Genomic DNA, 23642 nt, shown 5'->3' on the forward strand with positions numbered 1-23642 from the left:
GGGGACGGCCAATGAGCGGCCTTGACGTCACAGCAGAAAGGAGGGCGGAGCCGGAGAGGGAGAAAGAGAGGAGGAGCGCATGCGCGGAGTGAGAGGTACGGAAGCCCGGCCAGGCTCGGTGGGGTTCCTCGGGATGGGCTGAAAAGGGGGAAAGGAAGGAAGGGGAAGAGGAGCACGCCGCGCCCGAAGCAGGGGTCGCGGAAAGGCCCGGCGCCGGTGAGGAATGCATACACAGCAAGGGAAAGCGGGGAGAGGCCTAGTTGGGCCTAGTCAGGCTTCGCTACGGCGAGGGCCCAACTAGGCCCCGTTGCCATGGAGACGGGGGGCTAGGGAGGAGGCAGGCAGGCCTAACAAAGGCAAGGCCAGGCTCCAGGCTCTGGGTCGCGATGGGGTTTGGCAGCCTGCTCCATTGCAGGGTTCCCACCCAGGAAAGAAGGCACCCATGGCTGCTGTGGTTCCCATTAGTCTCATTCATATTACTCTGAATGGATTTTGTGATTTCAAGGGATATTATGACAGTAATCCGTATTATAACGAGTAATAAATAAGCACCATGTGTTATATATATTCCATAATATCATTTACTACCTATATATATATATATATATATATATTCTATTGTTATGATGTCATTGCATATATATATATATATATATATATATATAATGTTATATCAAGCAATAAATAAGCACCATATGTTATATATATTCCATAATATCATTTACTACTCATATATATATATATTCTATTATTATAATGTCATTACATATATATATATATATAATGTTATTATATCATTTATTACTGTAATCTGTATTATAACGAACAATAATAAGCCACACATGTTATGTATTCCATTATATCATTTACTACTGATATGTGTATATATATATATATTATTTATTTATTTACTTATATACCGCTGTTCTCAGCCCGAAGGCGACTCACAGCGGTTCACAACCAACAAGAACAGCAGAAATTCAATGCCAGATATAAAACAGTTAACAATCCCGCGCAACACACAATTAATAAACACTTACTACAATAACTAATCACTATCGTCTCATCCACGAAAACATAATCCAGACTCGTCAACCATTTCCATTCCTATGTTCATTACCAATTATTGCACTAATTATTCGAACGCCTCCTCAAACAACCAGGTCTTAACTTTTTTATGGAATACCATTAGAGATGGTGCTAGCCTATTATAATGTTATTTATTACATATATATTATGTTATTATATCATTTATTACTGTAATCCGTATTATAACAAGCAATAAATAAGCACCATATGTTATATATATTCCATTATATCATTTACTACTGATATATATATATTCTATTATTATAATGTCATTGCATATATATATTATGTTATTTATTACTGTAATCTGTATTATAACGAGCAATACATAAGCACCATCTGTTATATATATTCCATTATATCATTTACTACTGATATATATATTCTGTTATTATAATGTCATTACATATATATATGTGTGTGTGTGTGTGTGTGTGTATATATATATATATATATATATAATGTTATATCAGTTAATACTGTAATGTGTATTATAACGAGTAATAAATAAGCACAATGTGTTATATATATTCCATAATATCATTTTTTACTGATATATATATATATATATAATGTTATTATATAATTTATTACTGTAATGCATATTATAACGAGCAATAATAAGCAATATGTTATATATATTCAATTATGTCATTTACTACTGATATATATATATATGTGTGTGTGTGTGTATTGTATTATTATAATGTCATTTATTACATATATATATTGTTATATATATTCTATTATATCATTTACTACATATATATATATATTATAATGTCAATTATTATGTATATATATATATTATGTTGTATCATTTATTACTGTAATCTGTATTATAACGAGCAATAAATAAGCACCATACGTTATATATATTCCATTATATCATTTACTACTGATATGTATATATATTCTATTATTATAATATCATTGCATATATATATTATGTTATATAATTTATTACTGTAATCTGTATTATAACGAGCAATAATAAGCCACACATGTTATATATTCAATTATATCATTTACTACTGATATATATATGTATAATGTTATTATATAATTTATTACTGTAATGCGTATTATAACGAGCAATAAGCCACATATGATATATATATTCCATTATATCATTTACTACTGATATATATGTGTATGTGTGTGTATTGTATTATTATAATGTCATTTATTCCATATATATATTGTTATATATATTCTATTATATCATTTACTACATATCTATATATATATTATAATGTCAATTATTACGTATATATATATATATATTATATTATATCATTTATTACTGTAATCTGTATTATAACGAGCAATAAATAAGCCACATATGTTATATATATTCCATTATATCATTTACCCATCATTTACTACTGATATGTATTTATATCCTATTATTATAATGTCATTTATTACACACACACACATATATATGTATTGTGTTATTATATCATTTATTACTGTAATGCGTATTATAACGAGCAATAATAAGCAACATATGTGATATATATATATATATATATATATATATATATATACTATTATAATTATAGTAATTATAGTAACTTTCTGGTGGTACAGTGGGTTAAATTGCTGAGCTGCTGAACTTGCTGACTGAAAGGTTGGTGGTTTGAATTTGGGGAGCAAGGTGAGCTCCCGCTGTTAGACCCAGCTTCTGCCAACCTAGCAGTTTGAAAACACGCAAATGTGAGTAGATCAATAGGTGCTGCTTCTGGCAGGAAGGTGACGATGTTCCATGCAGTCATGCCAATGGCCGCATTACCTTGGAGGTGTCTTAATGTCTAGGGAAACCTTTGACCTTTCCCTTATCGTTTATTACAGTAATGTGCATTATAACGAGGAATAATAAGTATCATGTGTTATGTAAAGGTAAATAAGTCCAGTCGTGTCCAACTCTGGGGGTTGATGCTCATCTCCATTTCTAAGCCGAAGAGCCAGCGTTGTCTGTAGACACCTCCAAGGTCATGTGGCCGGCATAACTGCATGGAGCGCTGCTACCTTCCAGCCAGAGCGTTGCCATAGAGAAAAGTAACAAACTCATATCTTTTATTTTTTATTATAACTTTTTTATATAATTATCATTATTATATACAGGGAGTCCCAAAAATCACTAGACAACAAACTCATATCTTTATTGTAGCATAGCAATAATATCTAAATTACAATGTCTAAATTACAATATAGGATAAATAAACCCAATTTTCTTAGTTTCCAACAAACCTCAAAACCTCTGAGGATTCTTGCCATAGATGCAGGCGAAACGTCAGGAGAGAATGCCTCTAGAACATGGCCATATAGCCCCAAAAAACCTACAACAACCCAGTGATTCCAGCCATGAAACCCTAACAATAAACAATAAATTAGCAAGCTTGTTTTACAAGTGTTAAGTGGGATCCATCTGTTAGCATGTGAGTAACCATGAAGATAGCATAGTCAATTAGTTAGTGCATCTGCCTAAAAGTAGCCTGGTCTTTGTTTGGATCCCATTCAATATTTGCAAATCAAGATTGCTAATTAGATGTTTGACCAGGTCAGACATCTCCAGTGGATTGACAGCTTTCATACACCAAGCAGTATGTAAGCACATGTATGCATTATGGTTGCCAAAGTGAAACCTGGCGAAGGCTTCTGGGCCTTTAATAGTTACATTAAAGAGACAATTTAAGCCATTGTCATCTAATTTTGTGACAGCTACCTTTAATTTGCAGCAAACAGAGACATATAAGGTTCCTGGCCACTATGAGCCTTCTGAGCTCCATCCTTTTTTGCAGGGTTCGATGGCAGCACCCCAGAATGATTACGGGTTAGAGCAGAGTGAATGAGATGGTGATGAGACCAGAGTTTGATTATTCTTACACAGATTAGCTCGGGTGTGAGATGTGGAATTTCAAGATGCCAAACCAGTTTCTCAGAAGGAAAATACCTGCTCAATTATCCTTACTTAGGGGAAGTCATAGAGAGGAGGGTTGTTTTCTTCTGCCCTGGAGACTAGGACACAGAACAATGGCTTCAAACTATAAGAAAGGAGATTCCATCTGAACATTAGGAAGAACTTCCTGACTGGGAGAGCCGTTCAGCAGTGGAACTCTCTGCCCCGGGGTGTGGTGGAGGCTCCTTCTTTGGAGGCTTTGAAACAGAGGCTAGATGGCCATCTGTCGGGTGTGCTTTGAATGCAATTTTCCTGTTTCTTGGCAGAATGGGGTTGGACTGGGTAGCCCACAAGGTCTCATACAGCTCTATGGTTCTATGATTTTATCTTGACCAGTTTTGTTCAGAATTGGACCCTTGTCTTTCTCTGAGGCTGAGTGATTGAGACTCGCCCACTGAGTTTCTGAGATTGAGTGGGAATTTGAACCCTGGTCTCTGGTGTCTTAGTCAAACACTCTATCCACTATACCACACTGGCTCTCTGATTTCTGGTGTTATGTGCATTTAAGTTGTTTCTGACTTATAGTGGCCTTAAGGGGCTCCTTACAGGGAACGGTCAACCCTCCTGTTCAAGGAGCTCCACTGGCTTCCATTCATTTTCCGGATCCAATTCAAGGTGCAGGTTCTTACCTACAAAGCACTGAACGGTTTGGGACCCGCCTACCTTTGTTACCGCATCTGGGGGCCCTGCTCACGCTGCCACCTGCATCGCAAGCATGATTGGTGGGGACGAGAGAGGGGGCCTTTTCGGTGGTGGCCCCTCGACTCTGGAACTCACTTCCTAAGGACATCAGGCATGCCCCAACTCTGGCAGTTTTTAAGAGGAGCTTGAAGAAGTGGTTTTTCCAGTGTGCCTTCCCAGAATAATGATGCCATAGCACTTTGTCCTCAAAAGCACTTTATATTGTTTTAGGTCTGCTCGTATGTTCCCACAAACCGCCCCATCACTTTTTTCGCCCATGTCCAGCATTATTTTTTAATCTTTTAATTTTAGTTACATTTGGCTACCCATAGATTTTAAAGTGTGTTGTCCTATTGATAATGCTTGTTTTATTGTTTTGCTGTTTTAAATTGCTTGTATTATTATTGTTATTGCTTGTATTGTTGCATTTTTGGCTCGGACTCATGTAAGCCGCACCGAGTCCCTTGGGGAGATGGTAGCGGGGTATAAATAAGGTGTTATTATTGTTATTATTAAGGCCAACTTATCACAGGGGTTTCTTGGCAGTGGGTTCAAATGTCAGGAAAAGAGAATCTCACCTAAACATTAGGAAGAACTTCCTGATCATAAGAGGTGTTTGGCAGTGGAATATGTTGCTGCCTGGCAGTCCAGTGGAGTGTCTTTCTCTGGAAGCTTTCAAAGAAAGCCTGGATGACCATAAATAATAATAATAATAATAATAATAATAATAATAATAATAATCTTTATTTATACCCCGCTACCATCTCCCCAATGGGGACTCGGAGCTCCATCTGTCAGGAGGTCTTGCATTGTATCTTCCTGCATGTGAAAAATTATCTTTCATTCGTGGGTACTTTCTTTGCACATTGCAGTTTCCCAAAGCTGCTTCATCATTCTTTAGTGTACGTGTGTGGATTAGAGAAAGTACTTAACTTTTCAACCCTCTTTCCTCCTACCTCTCAGTGCCCTTAGCAGCCCTGACAGGTTTAAACTGCTTTTAACTACAAACCTGTGCAGCTTTGCATATTTGCTAGTCTGCATGTACAGTAAGACCACTTTGAGTCCCCCCAGGGATGAGAAAGGCAGTATATAAATACTGTAAATAAATAAATAAGACCTCCATCTCTGCAGGAAACACGTTATTTGCCAGACCGCAATTACCGGAAGCCATGTATATGTCCAAACAAAATTCCGCTCCCAACATAAGATGGGTTACACTGGAGGACTAGACATTTCTAGTGAGGCGTCTTCTCTAAGAATGTACTATATCTTCTCACCAGTTCTATGGTGACATCTATAGAAATGCCTAGAAGACACAGCAAACATTAGAAAGGCATTTTTTCTCCACACATGTGTGGGTGCCATAGTTATGAACTAGAGGGGGCATTCTGCAGTTTTGCCGTTTGTGACGTTCCCTTGTACAATTTGCTACTCCCCAGTTCTGCTATTTTGTAGATTTTAATTGCCGTTTATTTATTTTTAAATCCCCTTTTAAATAATTTTGTGTTAGTGTGGGTTTTGAGTCCGCTCTGGCCGATGTATTGCTTTGCCAAAGCTAGGAGATACCTTATAGCAGTGTTTCTCAACCTGGGGGTCGGGACCCCTGGAGGGGTCATGAGGGGGTGTCAAAGGGGTTGCTAAAGACCATCAGAAAACAATATTTTCTGTTGGTCATGGGGGTTCTATTTGGGAAGTTTGGCCCAATTCTAACCTTGGTGGGATTCAGAATGTTCTGTGATTGTAGGTGAACGATAAATCCCAGCAACTACAACTCCCAAATGTCAAGGTCTGTTTTCCCTAAACTCCATCAGAGTTCACGTTTGGATATATTGATTTTCATGCCAAGTTTGGTCCAGATCCATCACTGTTTTGAGTCCACAGTGCTCTCGGGACGTAGGTGAACTACAACTCCAAAACTCAAGGTCAATGCCCACCAAACTTTTCCAGTATTTTCTGTTGGTCAGGGGAGTTCTGTGTGCCACGTTTGGTTCAATTCTATCATCGGTGGAGTTCAGAATGCTCTTTGGTTGTTTGTGAACTATAAATCACAGCAACTACAACTCCCAAATGATGGAATCAATCTCCCCCCCCCCCCCAATCCCACCAGTATTCAAATTTGGGCGTATCGGGTCTTTGTGCCAAATTTGGTCCAGTGAATGAAAATATATCCTGCATATCAGATATTTACATTACAATTCATAACAGTAGCAAAATTACAGTTGTGAAGTAGTAATGAAAATTTTATGGTTGGGAGTCACCACAAGATAAGGAACTGTATTAAGAGGTCGCAGCATTAGGAAGGTTGAGAACCACTGCCTTATAGGCATATATTCTTGACATTTATGAATCCTTTTCTTTCTTAATTTTTCAGTCCGTCTTCCCCAGACATTCACATTTCTAAAAGTGCATGGGCCTCCATTTTGAAAAGTATTTTGTCAATATTCTTGAGAAATTAAAATGTCCATTTTCCTAACTGTACTCCACATATATCCTTGTATTAAGGGCTGTGCCAGAAAGGAATCTTTGAGATGCTGACATAAACTGAAATGGTGAAATACATTGATTGGCACAAAGAGAGCAGTATTAAAGAGGGAACCTGCGGAATGATTTGTAGACTTAAAAAAGTGAAAATCAAATTTCCTGTGTTTGTCAACTTCCCCAAAGTCTGTTCCTCAGATCTTATTTGTTTTGATAAATGTGTTATAACATGTTGCATTGCAATGGTGAGGCTTGAAATTAGAAAAACCGAATGCTCGGCTTTCATCCCAGCCATAATTTATAGGCAATGTCTGATATTAAACATAACTCAGCTCTGACTGCTTTCACAAGCCTGGACAAATTAATACCTGGAGTGGAAGAGATGACTGTCAAATCTGTCACTGGCTTTTTCACATCCTCAGGCTGCACAAATTGAAAGATACTCATAATAACAACCTGACTTTGTGGCACCTGGCATCATTCGTCAAATTCAGTGAAATGCTGATTGAAGGAGAGACCAATGACTCTTATTTATGAAAGGCCTTGGAATCTGGACGTAGCAAACTCCAGTGGCTGGAGTTGTCCCTTTCCACTCAGAAAAGCTCTGTTGGCTGAAGGCCGTTAGATGGAGTGATGATAGAAAATCATCCTTCCTTGACCTTCGACCCTATAATTTTTGGTGGTCTCCAGTCAGAGAATCAGAGGGTTGGGGGATATTGTTGGGATAAGCATATTTGAATGTGACTGGATGCCTCTCATCGGCCCCAGGCTACCTTATTCCCAGGAGACTAGAAGAAGGTTGGGTATCCTGTGGTCCTCCAGGTGTCATTCGGAGGCAAGTCCCAGCAGCTCTAGACAACCTATCCTCAAGTAGGGAATGCTGAGAGTTACAATCCAACAGTATGATCCCAATCCCTGTCAGTGAGAAGGTTCCCCAGAGAAGTTAGGAAAACACTTCCTTACGTCCTGTGGGGCTGAACTCAGACTTTGGCTAGAATCCTATAGAATCAAACTGAACTGTATAAGCATGAAAGTGATTTGAGATACTTTGGTTCTCTTCGGTTAAAATGACACCTTGGCCTGATTTTCATATTTTCCCTTCGTTTATAGAGCCTTATCTTAATGAAAAACACTATCAATAAATGCAGAATAAAACGAATGTCAAATGAACTATGTAGGCAGAAAACAAGTATATTTCAAACTTTGTTTTAATAATGTGCTACTAATATTGTGTTTTAATAATGTGCTACTGGTTCAAAATCGTAAAGCCAAGTGGAAAAATACAAAATGAAGAAAAAGGGAAAAAGTAAGGAAAGTCAAGGGTTACTTTATTCAATGTTCTTTCCTTTTGCGTAGATCTATATTTGTCTTTACTTGTTCAAGTCTTTCATGCTCCAGTTAACAAATCAAAGTATGGCTGTGGCGTATTCTGGTTGTCTGCAACCTTCCCACCTTGTTTTTAGAGAAAGTTGAAGTAGATAGTTTATTTCCGGTTATGTTTTCAGCTACTTATTGGGTCATCTTCTACTTGAATGATTATCAAACATATTGGATGAAATTAATGTGGAACGTGATAATTATGTTCAGACTTTTTGTAGCCACTGAATGTTCCTTGCTTAAGAAAAGCCTCTGAAATGTATGGAGTTGCCAGATATCGGCAATTTGAAGGCATAATCATAAATACAAATTTATGATTATCTCCCAAATACTACAGGCTAGAATCTTCAGAGTGTTGTATTCCAATCTTTCATTGTGCCTGCATCTGATCTCTCTGGGGATTCTGGGTCTGTTAGTCATTCTGATGACACTGGGATTCTGGGTCTGCAAGTCAGCAGAGGAGCCAGCAAGAGATTTTAAGCCCCAAAATGAGTGGTCTGTGTCTGAGGACTACATTCTTGAAAGTTAGTTAGCTTGGGAAGCAAGGTCAGGAGCAGATCTGAGCTCAGGATGAAAATGAAAGTCCAGGTGGACAAATGAGCAGTTAGATAGGAGATTTACATTCTGTCAACATAAAGCTTCTCAGGAGAATGTATGAAGGTCAAGACGCTTATTAGCCAAGAAGTCCTTATCAGTGTCCTAGGAGAGAAGGCATGATTTTCTCTCTATATTAGCTAACCCAGGAGATGGGTCCATTAGTCCAGGCAAGGTTGGTGTTGAATATAGATCCATGTTCTATCAAGGGATCTCTAGTTCCATGTTCTATGTTTCCTTTTGTTCATGTCTCATGATTCCAAGTTTTGAGGACTATTCCTGAATTTCATGTTTTGGATTTGTTCTGCTTTTGTATTCCTGGTTTTTGATGCTACACCTCTACTTTGATTTCTATGGATTATTCCTGATATTTGGACTTGGTTTTTATACTATTTTGCTGCATTGCTTTTCATCTATATTCTTCAATAAGCTGCTTTGCTATTTTACCCTGGAGTGTGTGTTAAGTACAGAGGTGACTCCCAGCCTTGGAGCATGCAACGTCCTTGCAGATGGCCAATTCTCTCACACCAGAAGTGCCTTGCAGTTTCTCAAGTTTCTTCAGAGGTGGTTTTGCCAATGCCTTTGTCTGAAATATTGCTTACAACACTTGGTATTTCCTCTGGGCTTGAGGAAGTTTCTTCTTTTTGGACTACCATTCCCAGAATGCTGGCGATTTTTGGATTTTCATTCCCAGAAGCCCTCGCCAGCATTCCTGGGGATTGGAGTCCAAAAAGAAGAAACTTCCTCAAGCCCAGAGGAAATACCAAGTGCTGTAAGCAATATTTCAGATGAAGGAACTGGCAAAACCACCTCTGAAGATTCCTGGCCTAAGAAAACACACTGAAATTTCTGGGGAGGCCATTAGGCACTTTTTTCGTGTCAGGAGCAACTTGAGAAACTGCAAGTCACTTCTGGTGTGAGAAAATTCGCTGTCTGCAAGGACGTTGCTATGGGGATGCCCAGATGTTTTACCATCCTGTAATAATAATAATAATAAGAAGAAGAAGTTCTTGTGGGTTTTTTTTCGGGCTGTAGGGCCATGTTCTAGAGGCATTTTCTCCTGACGTTTTGCCTGCATCTGTGGCAAGCAGAGGTAGTGAGGTCTGTTGGAATTAGGACAATGGGTTTATATATCTGTGGAATGGCTGGGGTGGGGAAAAGAGCTTTTCTCTGCTGGAGCTAGGTGTGAATGTTTCAACTGACCACCTTCATTAGCATTTGAAGGCCTGGCTGAGCCTGGGAAAATCTTTTGTTGAGATGCAGGTGAAACGTCAGGAGAAAATGCCTCTAGAACACTACCTCTGAGGATGCTTGCCATAGATGCAGGCAAAACGTCAGGAGAAAATGCCTCTAGAACATGGCCCTACAGCCCGAAAAAACCCCACAAGAACCTAGTGATTCCAGCCATGAAAGCCTTCGACAATACAATAATAATAATAATAATAATAATACCCTTATTTGTACCCCGCTACCATCTCCCCAAGGGACTCGGTGCGGCTTACATGAGGCCAAGCCCACAGCACATCAATAAACAAAGGTGATAACAAATAATCAATACAAAACAGTTAAAATAAAATAAAACTTAAAAACAAAAATACACAATAAGCAATATCAATAACATACAGCATTTAAATACCAATGGCCGGGCCAAATGTAATAATTAAAATTTAAAATGTGGGCGTGAACAAAGTAAGATAAGCTAGGATAGGATTTTCAAAGAAAGGTGAGGGCACGCAGACAATCCTAAATCAATATTAAAGTGCATTTGAGGCCATATTGCTAAGGGCATTGTTTCCTTATTCAGGGAAGGCACACTGGAAAAACCACGTTTTCAGGCTCCTCCTAAGGACTGCCAGCGTTGGGGCATGTCTGATGTCCTTAGGAGTGAATTCCAGAGTCGAGGGGCCACCAACGAGAAGGCCCTCTCCCTCGTCCCCACCAATCGCGCCTGCAAAGGAGGTGGGAGCGTGAGCAGGGCCTCCCCAGATGATCGAAGAGATTGTGTGGGTTCGTACACACCCTCCTGTTGGAAGGTTCTCTCATGTCCCACCATTAGGCGCTAACTGTAGTCCTTCTTTCCACAGTTAAACGTGGCGCGATGTCCCGCCCAGCCGTGGCCATGCACTCCCTGGTCTTCCTGTGTGCCCAGAAGGTGGTCTCCCATTACACCACGCTGCAGGATGCCTTGGACTTCATCCCCAAGGAGCTCTATCCTGTCTTGTTCAAGGCAGCTTTCCTGGACAAGAGGACGCCATCACTCCAGCAGTTGGTCGAGACCTGGCCGTTCCCTGTCCTCAGTTTCCAGAAGCTCTTGCGGAAATGCCAGCACTGCGAATATGCCTTGATCCGGGAGAAGCCGAACAAGTTGTGCATACAGGCTATTATTCTGGGAGTGGTGACCTATCTAACTAAACTGCTAGAGGAGCGGCATTCGAGTAAGAGGTATCGGGCATTTCACTTCCCCAGCAAAGGAAAAGGAGAGTGAGTAAACAGTGGAATTACTATGTTTGTCTTCATTTTATAATCTTTGGAGCACAAGTGCTTTGTGCTTATCTTGCCTTATTTTAACAGCACTGCTTTCTGGACAATTCTAATGGTTTTTGGACAACACTGTGATCTGTGCAATGTATAAAGTAATAGATACTATGGCCAAACCAGAGGGCTTCATATCTATTCTATGGCCCCAGTTGTGGCAGCTGTCAGCATCTTGATGAAGATGGCATTTATTCCTCATCATCCGCTAATTATAATTTATTTATTATTATTTACATCATTTTTATACCGCTTTTCTCACCCCTAGGGGGTGCCACACATCCCTTTTATTTCTATCCTGCCTTTCTCCCAGATTGGGATTCATGTTAGCTTGAAAAAAGGCAGAAAATATATATTTGTATTTCAACAGAAAGGAGGAGACCATGAAAATGAACAAAATCTGGCTACCAGTATTAAAAAAACTCAAAAATTAGAACAGCAAAACAGCAGAGAGGAAACAACCAGGCACATCTTAACACCTCTCAACAAAAGATTCCCCCAGGCTCAGCCAGTCCTAATGCTAATGAAGGTGGTCAGTTGAAACATTCACACCTAGCTCCAGCAGAGAAGAGCTCTTTGCCCCACCCCAGCCATTCCACAGATATATAAACCCGTTGTCCTACTTCCAACAGACCTCACTACCTCTGAGGATGCTTGCCATAGATGCAGGCGAAACGTCAGGAGGGAATGCCTCTAGAACATGGCCATATAGCCCGAAAAAACCCACAAGAACCTATATATATGTAGTTTATAAACATACAAAATGAACATTAAAATAGTATTGATACTTCCATAAGTTTCATGCCATATTAATAGATAATTTTTGCATGTTTTTAAAGCCTTTCAAAGATCGGCCACTTTGGATCTCATCTCTGAGAGAAAAGCAGGAAAAATTACAACAACGGAATTTCAAATATTAGAAACCTTACTGTAAAACAAAGATTTGGAACAGCTCAGCACACTAAAAAGCCCTTTTCTGTGCTAGAGTCTCATCTTAACCGTTGTGAAAATTCAGCAGACATCTAAGCAGATTTGCATTTTTCCATTTCTGTCCTCTGTTTTAGTTAGCCATGGCTTCTCTGATATTTGTTGAGTTAAATGGTTTGGTGGCCATAATAGGATTAGGAATCTGCCTTACAGTAGGTCAGATTAGTCGTCTATCTAGTGCAGTATTACTTTTGGGTGCTGGTAGTTCTCCAGGATCTGGAACGGAGAGTTCTCCCCCATTAAGTCTTCCCTTTTTACTTCAGACTAGCCATCCCCTGCCACCCATTGCTGTGGCCCAGTCTATGTATGTGTATTTTGTGTGTGTGTATATATATTTGTATATATGTGTATATATATCTGCTTGCATATATATGTGTGTGTGAGTGTGGTTCTGTGTATGCGTTGTAATGTTTTTTTGGGGAGGGGGTTATGACAATACTAGCCATCCTCTGCCATGCGTTGCTGTGGCCCAGTCTGTGTATATGAGCTTTGTGTATGTATATGTTTGAATTTTTTGTGTATATATGTGTGTTTGCATATATATATGGGGTTTTGTGCATGCATTGTAATGCATTTATTTATTTATTTATTTATTGGCCTTTTAAGTCCCTTCTGCTATCTTTTTAGTGTTTTTATGAGTGATGGTCACTTGTTGGCTTTATAGGCGTATTGTGTCGAAATCTGGTGCCAATACGTCCAGTGGTTTTTGAGTTATGTTAATCCCACAAACGAACATTACATTTTTATTTATATAGATGGAGCCCCCGGTGGCACAGTGGGTTAAACCCCTGTGCTGGCAGGACTGAAGACTGATAGGTCACAGGTTCGAATCCGGGGAGAGGCGGATGAGCTCCCTCTATCAGCTCCAGCTCCTCATGCGGGGACATGAGAGAAGCTTCCCACAAGGATGATAAAAACATCAAATCATCTGGGTGTCTCCTGGGCAACGTCCTTGCAGACGGCCAATTCTCTCACACCAGAAGTGACTTGAAGTTTCTCAAGTCGCTCCTGACACGACAAAAAAAATTATATAGATATAGAGGAGATGACATCAGACCACCAACTTGCAATGCAAGTGACTCCTTTCTGTGAGAGGACATCCCAAAAAATATGCCAGGACTGTCCTTGATTTTTTGTGATAAGATGTTTGTGACTTCTTCTAAACCTTTAAATCTTTGTGGTCCATATTCATCACCATTGGCTGAAGATCCCACTAAGGGCAGTAATTCACATAAATCCTTTCGTAGTTAAAATCTTGCTTGGGTGTCCATATTTTAAAAACTCACCAAACTTTAGATTCTAAGCACTCACTGGATTTTTTTGCAACTTCTCCTGACTTTTTCTCATCTAGGGCTGGCTGGCTTGCATCAAGACATTAAGTTTCGTGCTTTCTTCACAGTTACAAAGACAGTAGACACTAAAGACCTCAGAATATGATTTGACAGGTCGTTTTATGTACTTAATGGAAGCAAAGGGACTGCTGATAAAACATGGCACAAAGTTACCAAGATGCTGTTATACCATAAAAATTTCTCCTCTACCCAGTGGAGACTGGACCTCACTCCTTAGTGTAATAGTTCTTGGAGTTGAAGTCCAAAACACCTTGAGGGCCAAAGTTTGCCTGTGTCTGGATTAAGGATTTCTATTTATAAGAAAGAAAGAAGTGGTATTATGAAATATGTGTTTATTTTTGCCACTTATAATGTTTATTGAAAATGTAATGAGTGAAAGAGAATAAGATTAATTTGAGTACAGAGAGAGGACTTCTATTGTTCTATAATAAGATAAAGGTTTCCCTGACATTGAGTCTAGTTGTGTCTGACTCTGAAGGTTGGTACTCATTTCCATTTCTAAACCGAAGAGCCGGTATTGTCCGTAGATGCCTCCAAGGTCATGTGGCTGGCATGACTGCATTTAGCTCTGTTACCTTCCTGCAGAAGTGGTACCTATTGATCTACTCACATTTGCATGTTTTCGTACCTGGAGTGTGGCGCAGCTGGCTGGGAGTTAGGTCGGATTCAGCTTCCGACCAATTTGTGTAACTTGCTGTCAACTTTTGCAGCCCGAAAGACAGTTGCATCTGTCAAGTAGGAAATTTAGGTACCGCTTATGCGGGGAGGCTAATTTACAACGCCATAAACATCTCCAGCAAGCATGCAAAGAATGAGGAAGTATTTCACCAGTGTCACAAATGGCCTGTGAAGCAACAGCTCCCCTGGTGGCCAGAATACCCTCATGAAAAAGCTGGAATGTTAAGTAGCCTCTGTTTGTCTGTCTATATATGTTGTGTGTCTATGGCATTGAATGTTTGCCATGTATACATTGTAATCTGCCCCGAATCCCCTGCAGGGTGAGAAGGATGGAATATAAATACTCCAAATAAATAGATAGATAGATTAGCAGAAGCTGGGGTTAGCAGTGGGAGCTCATCCCGCTCCCCAGATTCAAACCGCCAACCTTTTGGTCAGCAAGTTCAGCAGCTCAGCGCTCTACCCACTGTGCCTTGTTTCTATAATAAGGTTAATGAAAAGATTTCAGACTGCTTTATGAACCTAATGCATCTTTTGCATTATAATAAGCAGATGTTGATGTAGATCAGTAGAAGAATAGAAATCTTCAAAGGAATATGAACAGCTATTTGTGTGTAGGAGTTCTTTTCTGTGGGTGGTAGTCCGCGAGGGTCTTCATTAGTGTCTCTGATGGCGCTGCTTTCTCGCCCTCTCCCGGCAGCAAGGGGCAGCGGCTGAAGGTCCTTGACATGACTGGCCTTCAGGACGAAGGGCAAGGCCCCGAGAGCATGAGCCTGTGGTCCCGGACGGTGACGCTGGCGAAGGCGTGCCTTGACATTTCCAAGCAGCAGAGCAAGTACATGCGGCGGACCTCCAAGCGGCGGAAGGGTCCCTACAGCACCACGCTGACCCTGCCCATCCCTCACCCTGTCTGGGTGGACGTTTGGGTGGACCTTTTCGTCAACAGCACTTCCTACGGGGTCTTGAAGGATGCCTTGCAGGTCAACAGCATCAACGCCCTGCGGCTGAGGTGTCGGGACTTCCGGGCGGAGGAGCTTTCCATCGCCAGCACCGTGGGCCTCCTGGAGTTCCTGGACCCAGTCGGTGTCCGGCAGGTGGACCTGCGCTTCAACAACCTGGGCCTCTCGGGCCTGAGAGTGGTGCTCCCACACCTGGCCAAATTCACCAACCTGGCCAGCTTGAAGCTGCCCTACAGCAACATCGACGTTCGGCGCCTGACCGTGGGCATGGAGGGCAGCCTGCAGTACTTTGCCAACCAGCTCAGCCGCCTGAAGTGCCTCAAGGAGCTCAACCTGGGCTCCTCCAGGCTTTCGGGCAAACTGAGGCAGCTGCTCGGGTAAGGCGTTCAGCTCTTTGCGTGTGTAAGAATGTGGAATTTACTCTAGCAAGAATTTGTTTGTTGTTAGTTTAAAAGTATGGGAGGATCCTATAGGGCTGTGATGGTGAACCTATGACATGCGTGTCAGCACTGACACGCATGGCTATTTTTGATGATACGCGGCCACGTACAGAGAAGTACACCTTATAAGAGCCAATAAAATTCCATCCTTAAATTTGTAAAAGGTTCTACAAATTTAACATCTGCACGTTTGAGCATTGTTCACTCCATAACTCAGCATGGAATATACATTTTTCTTATTTAAACTATAAATATTGCAAAATTGTGTTGTTTTTTTTTCTCAAAGTTGACACCCCACCCAAGTTATGCTCAGGTTTTTGGCAAATTTTGACACACCAAGCTCAAAATGTTGCCCATCACTGCTATAGGGCAAGAGAGGTCCAATCTTTGGAGTAATATATGGTATCTGCGGTGCAGCCAGTGCTATATATGAGCTAATAGTAGAAAACAGAGGAGAGAAAATATACAAGATGTTCTGGTAATGCTTATAAAGAAGGTAAAAACATGCTTATATACATACAGGTAATACATTTCAGATAAAAGGATAAATAGACAAAGAAAACAACTTTGGTAGAATTGTCTCTGATGCTGAATCTCATATCTGTGTTAGGCAGCGGTTCTCAACCTGGGGGTCATTTGGCCATCTTGGAAGGGTCGCGAGGCTGCCTGCTTTGGCCCCGTCCCCTTCACCTGCTCAAAATGGCGGCCTCCCCCGCCTGGCTTTTACCGCTTGCTGGGCTGGCATGGGCGCGATCCAGGCAAGGGAGGCTCTGTTCAATAATAATAATAATAATAAACCTTTATTTATACCCCGCTAACATCTCCCGAAGGACTCTGCGGCTTACAAGAGGCCGAGGCCCAACACAACAGTAAACAACAACATAACAAATACAACAGTAAATAAACTCATAAAAAGAAAACAATAAGCATTAAAACAATAACAATACACATTAGACAATAACACCACGACGCATTTAAAACTAAGGCCGGGCCAAATGTAATGATTAAAAAAATTTAACATGCTGGGCATTTTTTAAGGCCTGGCCTTGCGCGAAACCTCCCTCGCCTTGCTCTTGCCGCTTGCCGGCTGGCGGGGTGTCGAGGCAGGCGAGGGAGGCTTCGCCTGAGCAATAGCAAGTCCCAAATTTCCTAATTTCCCTAATTTCCCAAAGTCCCTAATTTCCCCAAACAACTCCAGTATTTTCTGTTGATCATGGAAATTCTGTATGCCAAGTTTGGATCAATTCCATGGTTGTTGGAGTTCAGAATGCGCTTTAATGGCAGGGGAACTATACATCTAAGCAACTGCAACTCCCAAATGTCAGGGTCTATTTTCCCCAAACTCCACCAGTGTTCAAATTTGGGCATATTGAGTATTCATGCCACGTTTGGTCCAGATCCATCATTGTTTGGGTTCACAGTGCTCTCCGGATGTAGGTGAACTACATCTCCCCTAAATCATTGCCAATTCCTCCCAACCCCCTCCAGTATTTTCTGTTTGTCATGGGAGTTCTGTGTGCCAGGTTTGGACCAGGTCTGTAATTTGTGGTCTCAGTGGTCTGTGGATCAGTTGAAGGTACTGCAAATTCCATCATCTGTTTTCCATATTCCGTAGGGAGGAGGGAGCAGGCTTGTTTTCTGCTTCCCTGGAACCTAGGACGCAATGGAGCAATGGCTTCAAACTACAGGAAAGAAAGGAGATTCCACCTGAACATTAGAAAGAACTTCCTTTGCCCTGAACTGAGAGAGAGAGAGAGCTGTTCAGCAGTGGAACTCTCTCTCTCTGCCCCAGGTTGTGGTGGAAGCTCCTTCATTGGAAGCTTGTAAGCAGAGGCTGGATGGCCATCTGTGGGGGATGCTTTGATTTTCCTGCTTCTTGGCAGAATGGGGTTGGACTGGATCGCCCACTAGGTCTCTTCCAACTTTAGAATTATATGATTATTTCTCCTTATTTTATGTTTTACCCACCACACCTCACAGCTCAAGGTTGGGGGTACAACACAGTTAAATCACTCCATACAGACAGGAAGCAAAACACAGTGAGTTACACAGAACATTTTCCCCTAAAGTCTGAATCCATAGCTCCATTGTGTCCTCGTCTCTGGGGCAGCAAAAAAACAAGCTTGGATCCATCTTGGTAGGACATACTTTCCAATATGTAAACATGGCTCTCTTTGTCCCGTCTCACCCTCCTCTCCTCCAGGTTAAACATCCCCAGTTCCCTAAGTCATTCCTCAAAGGAATGACTTTGATAACTTGGTCTCCCTTCTCTGGTCACCTTCCAACTTGTTCATCTCCTTGAATTGCTTTGCCCAGAACTGGACACAAGGTTGTTATCTCAGCTGAGGTCTGGCCAAACCATCTAGATGAGGCCTTGACAAATTTTGGCCTTCCTCCAAGTGTTTTGGAATTAGGAATGGTGGGAGATGGAGTCCCAAAACACCTGGAGGAAGGCCAAAGTTCACCCATGTCTGATGTAGATAGGCTGTTCTCTAACCCTGTCCCCCTTCCTGTCTCCACAGAGACCTTCACAGCCCCTTGGAGAGCCTGGAGCTGGCCTTCTGCTACCTTCTGCCCTCCTTCCTCCAGGTGTTTTGGACTTCAACTTCCACAATTCCTTAGGAATTGTGGAAATTTGAGTCCCAAAACACCTGGAGGAAGGCCAAAGTTCACCCATGCCTGATGTAGATAGGCTGTTTTCTAACTCTGTCCCCCTTCCTGTCTCCACAGAGACCTTCACAGCCCCTTGGAGAGCCTGGAGCTGGCCTTCTGCTACCTTCTGCCCTCCGACTTCGCATACCTGTCCCAGAGCCACCACACGCCGGCCCTGAAGAAGCTGGACCTCAGTGGGAACAACCTCTCCGACGTGCTCCTGCACCCCTTCCTGGGTCTGCTGACCGAGTCAGCCTCTACCCTCCTGCACCTGGACATCATGGAGTGCCGCCTGCTGGACACCCAGCTGAACGCGCTGCTCCCGGTCCTGAGCCGCCTCTCGCGCCTGCGTTACCTGGGCGTCTTCGGCAACCCCTTCTCGGCCGTGGGGCTAAAGAACCTCCTGCACCGGACCCTGGGCCTGGCGGACCTGCGGCTGGTCATCTACCCATACCCGGTGGACTGCTATGGGGAAGACCTGCCCTGGCCCCCCACCTCCTCCAACCTGCTCAACGGCGCAGTGGACGAGGAGAAGTTCTCCCGGATCAGCAACGAACTCCAGCAGATGCTGCTGAGTGGAAACAGGACAGATGTGGTCTGGACCACGAACCTTTGCCGCCACAATAGCCTGGACTATTTCAGTTTATAGCCCCTGCCAGTAGACATAGGACGCCCCTCTCCCTCCCTGTCATTCACCTGTCAGCACAGTCTGACCCTCACCGTAACCGAGTCGAGCTGTCAAGCAAGGTTGACTCATCTCTCTCTTTTCTCTCTCTCTCTCTCTCTCTCTATGTATATATCCATATCTGGTGCTCCCTGAACCAAAAAAATGTGGCTGACATGTTTCTGGAGACAGACTGTAGACTGGCGGCGTGTGCTTTTTCCCGACGTTACCGATGGACTATGCACATCCGCCGTAGCCCCGTTCTCCCATTTCCCCGGCTAGGAGTAGCACAGAGTAGACTTTGCTTAGTCTGAAAAGGGGCCAGGGTTCCTTCTGATTGGTGAAAACATGACTGGAGTTGGGCAAATGGCTGCAGGGGAGAAGATCGTGTGGTGCATTTCCATCTCGGTTGGAAACCGGTGCCAGCAACAGATGCCAATTCAAAACATGTTCCTTTCCTTTTCTATTTTTCACCTTAAAGCCCTTCCCAGCGCATGCGGTGAGAGCTGGAGTTGGGTTTTGTTTGAAACGTTAAAGCCCTTCCCGGTGGTGCATGCAGCGAGACCAGGGCTTGGGCTTTTTAAATTTTTATTTTAGACATCTCTTTGGCGACATCGTATTTTGAATTTAACCAAGTCGAGATCGGCTTTTCTCATTTGACCAATTGACGGGTCTTGAGGCAGAGGCCATAAAAGCGACGGCGTTTCTCCTGTCTCACAAACCATGCAGGAAAAAAGGCACTGTGTGTAGATGAAGAAAAAGAATCTGGAGGAAGAGCTAGTGCAGAAGAAGAAGAAGCATCTGGAGGAAGGCCTGCAAGAGGAGGGACTGTGCAGCAAACTCTGGATATGAAATAAAGAAAACAAAGATTCATCTGATGGTGACTTGAGCGTTTGGCGTCTGCTTATTTTGAGGCTATGAGAGAGACCCCAAAAAATAAATAAAGCTCCGTGTTGTCAAAGGCTTTCATGGCCAGAATCACTGGGTTGTTGTCGGTTTTTTCGGGCTATATGGCCATGTTCTAGAGGCATTTTCTCCTGACGTTTCGCCTGCATCTATGGCAAGCATCCTCAGAGGTAGTGAGGTCTGTTGGAACTAGGAAAAAGGGTTGATATATCTGTGGAATGACCATGGTGGGACAAAGGACTCTTGTCTGTTGGAGCTAGGTGGGAATGTTTCAACTCTTTTTCTTTCTTTTCGTGTCAGGAGTGACTCCTGGTGTGAGAGAATTAGCCGTCTGCAAGGACATTGCCCAGGGGACGCTTGGATGATTTGATGTTTTTATCATCCTTGTGGGAGGCTTCTCTCATGTCCCCGCATGAGGAGCTGGAGCTGATAGAGGGAGCTCATCCGCCTCTCCCCGGATTTGAACCTGCGACCTGTCCTGCTGGCACAGGGCTTTAACCCACTGCGCCACTGGGGGCTCCAATGTTTCAACTGGCCACCTTGGTTAGCATTTGATGGCCTGGCAGTGCCTGGGGCAATCTTTTGTTGAGAGGTGATTAGATGTCCCAGATTGTTTCCTCTCTGTTGTTTTACTGTTGTAATTTTAGCGCTTTTTTAAAATACTGGTAGCCAGATTTTGTTCATTTTCGTGGTTTCCTCCTTTCTGTTGAAATTGTCCACATGCTTGTGGATTTCAATGGCTTCTCTGTGTAGTCTGACATGGTGGTTGTTTGAGTAGTCCAACATTTCTGTGTTCTCAAATAAAATGCTGTGTCCAGGTTGGTTCAGCAAACTGATAGTGACTAGGTTGAACGGTAGTTTTGTGTAAAGGACAATTCAGGCTATGATCTGTAGCAACGTATGCTTTTATATGTTAATTCATAATGTTTTTATGACACAGGAGGCAAAACTTTTTGACCCATCCTCATGTGTGTGTGTGTGTGTGTGTGTGTGTGTGTGTGTATACACACCCATTGAAGCATTGAAACGATGGTCCTTTGCCATCAACTGCTGTGTCCAGGTTGGTTCATCAAGTGCTCGGCTACCTCAAGTGCTCACTACCTCTGAGGATGCTTGCCATAGATGCAGGTGAAACGTCAGGAGAAAACGCCTCTAGAACATGGCCATATAGCCCGAAAAAACCTACAACAACCCAAATAAAGCTCTGCTGAGAGCATTAGGATTAAATCTGGATTAAAGAGAAGGTGGGATCTTGATGTGAGAGGGAACTGGCATTGGCTGAATTCCCCAATGTGTTGGGTGCAATTCTATGAGCTTGGGAATTAATAATAACAACAACAACAACAACAACACTTTATTTATATTCCACCCTTCTCACCCGGAAGGGAACTCAGGGTGTATCACAGTACATATGCTCGGCAAACATTCAATGCTGTTTTGTATTGACATTACACACAGACAGAACCAGAGGTGGTTTGTTTCATCTGTTTTTGGTGCCATGGAAGGTTGGGCGTGAGTCCAAGGGGTGCTGTTACTCTTATCTTCTGTGACAAAGAACCGTCAGGACTTCCTCCTTCCTTTTAGTTAATAATAATTCATTCATTTATTTATTTTTATTTTTTTTATTTACAGTGTCAGTGCAACCAGTGGATTATATTACATTTCTAACAGAACAAAGCAAAAAAAAAAAAAAAAAAAAAACACCCAGAAAAATACAAAGTTTGTGAGTTTGGTAGTTGGTTAAATGTCCTTTGACCAGTATCTGGCCACTTGGAGTGCTTCTGGTGTTGCTGCAAGAAGGTCCTCCGTTGTGCATGTGGCAGGGCTCAGGGTGCATTGCAGCAGGTGGTCAGTGGTTTGCTCATCTCCGCACTCACATGTCGAGGATTCCATTTTGTAGCCCCATTTCTGAAGGTTGGCTCTGCATCTCGTGGTGCCAGAGCGCCTTCCAAGTCGCCCAGTCCTCTGTGTGCCCAGGGGGGAGTCTCTCATTTGGTCTCAGCCATTGATTGAGGTTCTGGGTTTGAGCCTGCCACTTTTGGACTCTCGCTTGCTGAGGTGTTCCAGCTAGTGTCTCTGTAGATCTTAGAAAACTATGTCTTGATTTAAGTCATTGACGTGCTGGCTGATACCCAAACAAGGGATGAGCTGGAGATGTCTCTGCCTTGGTCCTTTCACTATTGGCTGCAACTTCCCGGCGGATGTCAGGTGGTGCAATACCGGCTAGACAGTGTAATTTCTCCAGTGGTGTAGGGCGCAGGCACCCCGTGATAATGCAGCATGTCTCATTAAGAGCCACATCCACTGTTTTAGTGTGGTGAGATGTGTTCCACACTGGGCATGCATACTCAGCAGCAGGGTAGCATAGCGCAAGCGCAGATGTCTTCACTGTGTCTGGTCCCCAGGTTGTGCCAGTCCGCTTTCGTATGATATTGTTTCTAGCACCCACTTTTTGCTTGACGTTCAGGCAGTGCTTCTTGTAGGTCAGAGCACGGTCCAGAGTGACTCCCAGGGATTTGGGTGTGCTGCAATGCTCCAGTGGGATCCCTTCCCAGGTAATCCTCAGAGCTCAGGATGCTTGTCTGTTCTTAAGGTGAAAAGAACATGTCTGTGTTTTAGATGGATTAGGGATCAGTTGGTTTTCCCTGTAATAGGCAGTAAGAGCACCTAGAGCTTCGGAGAGCTTCTGTTCAACCATCTCAGAGCTCCCTGCTTGAGCGGTGATGGCACGATCATCAGCATAGATGAAGCTCTCTGTCCCTTCTGGCAGTGGCTGGTCATTTGCGTAGATGTTGAACATGGATGGGGCAAGCACGCTCCCGAGGCAGGCCGTTCTTCTGTTTCCGCCCTCTGCTTCTCTGGTCCTGGAACTCAACAAAATGGCTCCTGTTTTGTAGCAGGTTTCCTATGAGGCGGGTGAGGTGGTCGTCCTTTGTGATACTATACATTTTTCTCAAGAGGAGGCGGTGGTTCACAGTCTCATAGGCTGCTGACAGATCTATGAAGACAGCGCCTGTGATCTGCTGCCTTTCAAAGCCATCTTCTATGCGCTGAGTCAGTGTGTTGACTCTTCTTATAGTTAGCATTGCCACTGGCAGAGAATTGGCTGTCTCAGTACAAAGGTCTCCCATTGTATAAAGCTACAACTCCCTTAAATACATGGCATTGAGCACTTCAGAGCTGTTCAAATCAAAAGATGCTCATGCAACCTCTGCTCAAAGGTGTCCAGAGAGAGAGAGAGTCATTCTACTACATTCTTCTTTGAACCATTCTTAAGAGAAAGGATAT

At 42.6% G+C, this 23642-nt stretch overlaps 1 protein-coding gene across 1 annotated transcript; it reads left to right on the forward strand.

The window, feature by feature from the left end:
• Positions 1 to 6: 6 nt before the first annotated feature.
• On the forward strand, positions 7 to 20332 carry LRRC14 (leucine rich repeat containing 14). The gene is made up of 4 exons (XM_060775994.2): positions 7 to 95; positions 11269 to 11665; positions 15434 to 16069; positions 18863 to 20332. The coding sequence occupies exons 1-4, from the start codon at positions 80 to 82 to the stop codon at positions 19431 to 19433; spliced, it is 1620 nt and encodes a 539-aa protein (XP_060631977.1). The 5' UTR covers positions 7 to 79; the 3' UTR covers positions 19434 to 20332.
• The last annotated feature ends 3310 nt before the right edge of the window (positions 20333 to 23642 follow it).

Source organism: Anolis sagrei, chromosome 4 (genome assembly GCF_037176765.1).
Source record: "Anolis sagrei isolate rAnoSag1 chromosome 4, rAnoSag1.mat, whole genome shotgun sequence".
In the NCBI taxonomy this organism is placed as follows: Eukaryota; Metazoa; Chordata; class Lepidosauria; order Squamata; family Dactyloidae; genus Anolis; species Anolis sagrei.

Excerpts from the sequence above, each read along its gene's own strand:
- LRRC14 (XM_060775994.2), top strand. Across the intron at positions 11,666-15,433 it reads CCCAGCAAAGGAAAAGGAGA|CAAGGGGCAGCGGCTGAAGG; the intron begins GTGAGTAAACAG and ends CTCTCCCGGCAG. Across the intron at positions 16,070-18,862 it reads AAACTGAGGCAGCTGCTCGG|AGACCTTCACAGCCCCTTGG; the intron begins GTAAGGCGTTCA and ends CTGTCTCCACAG.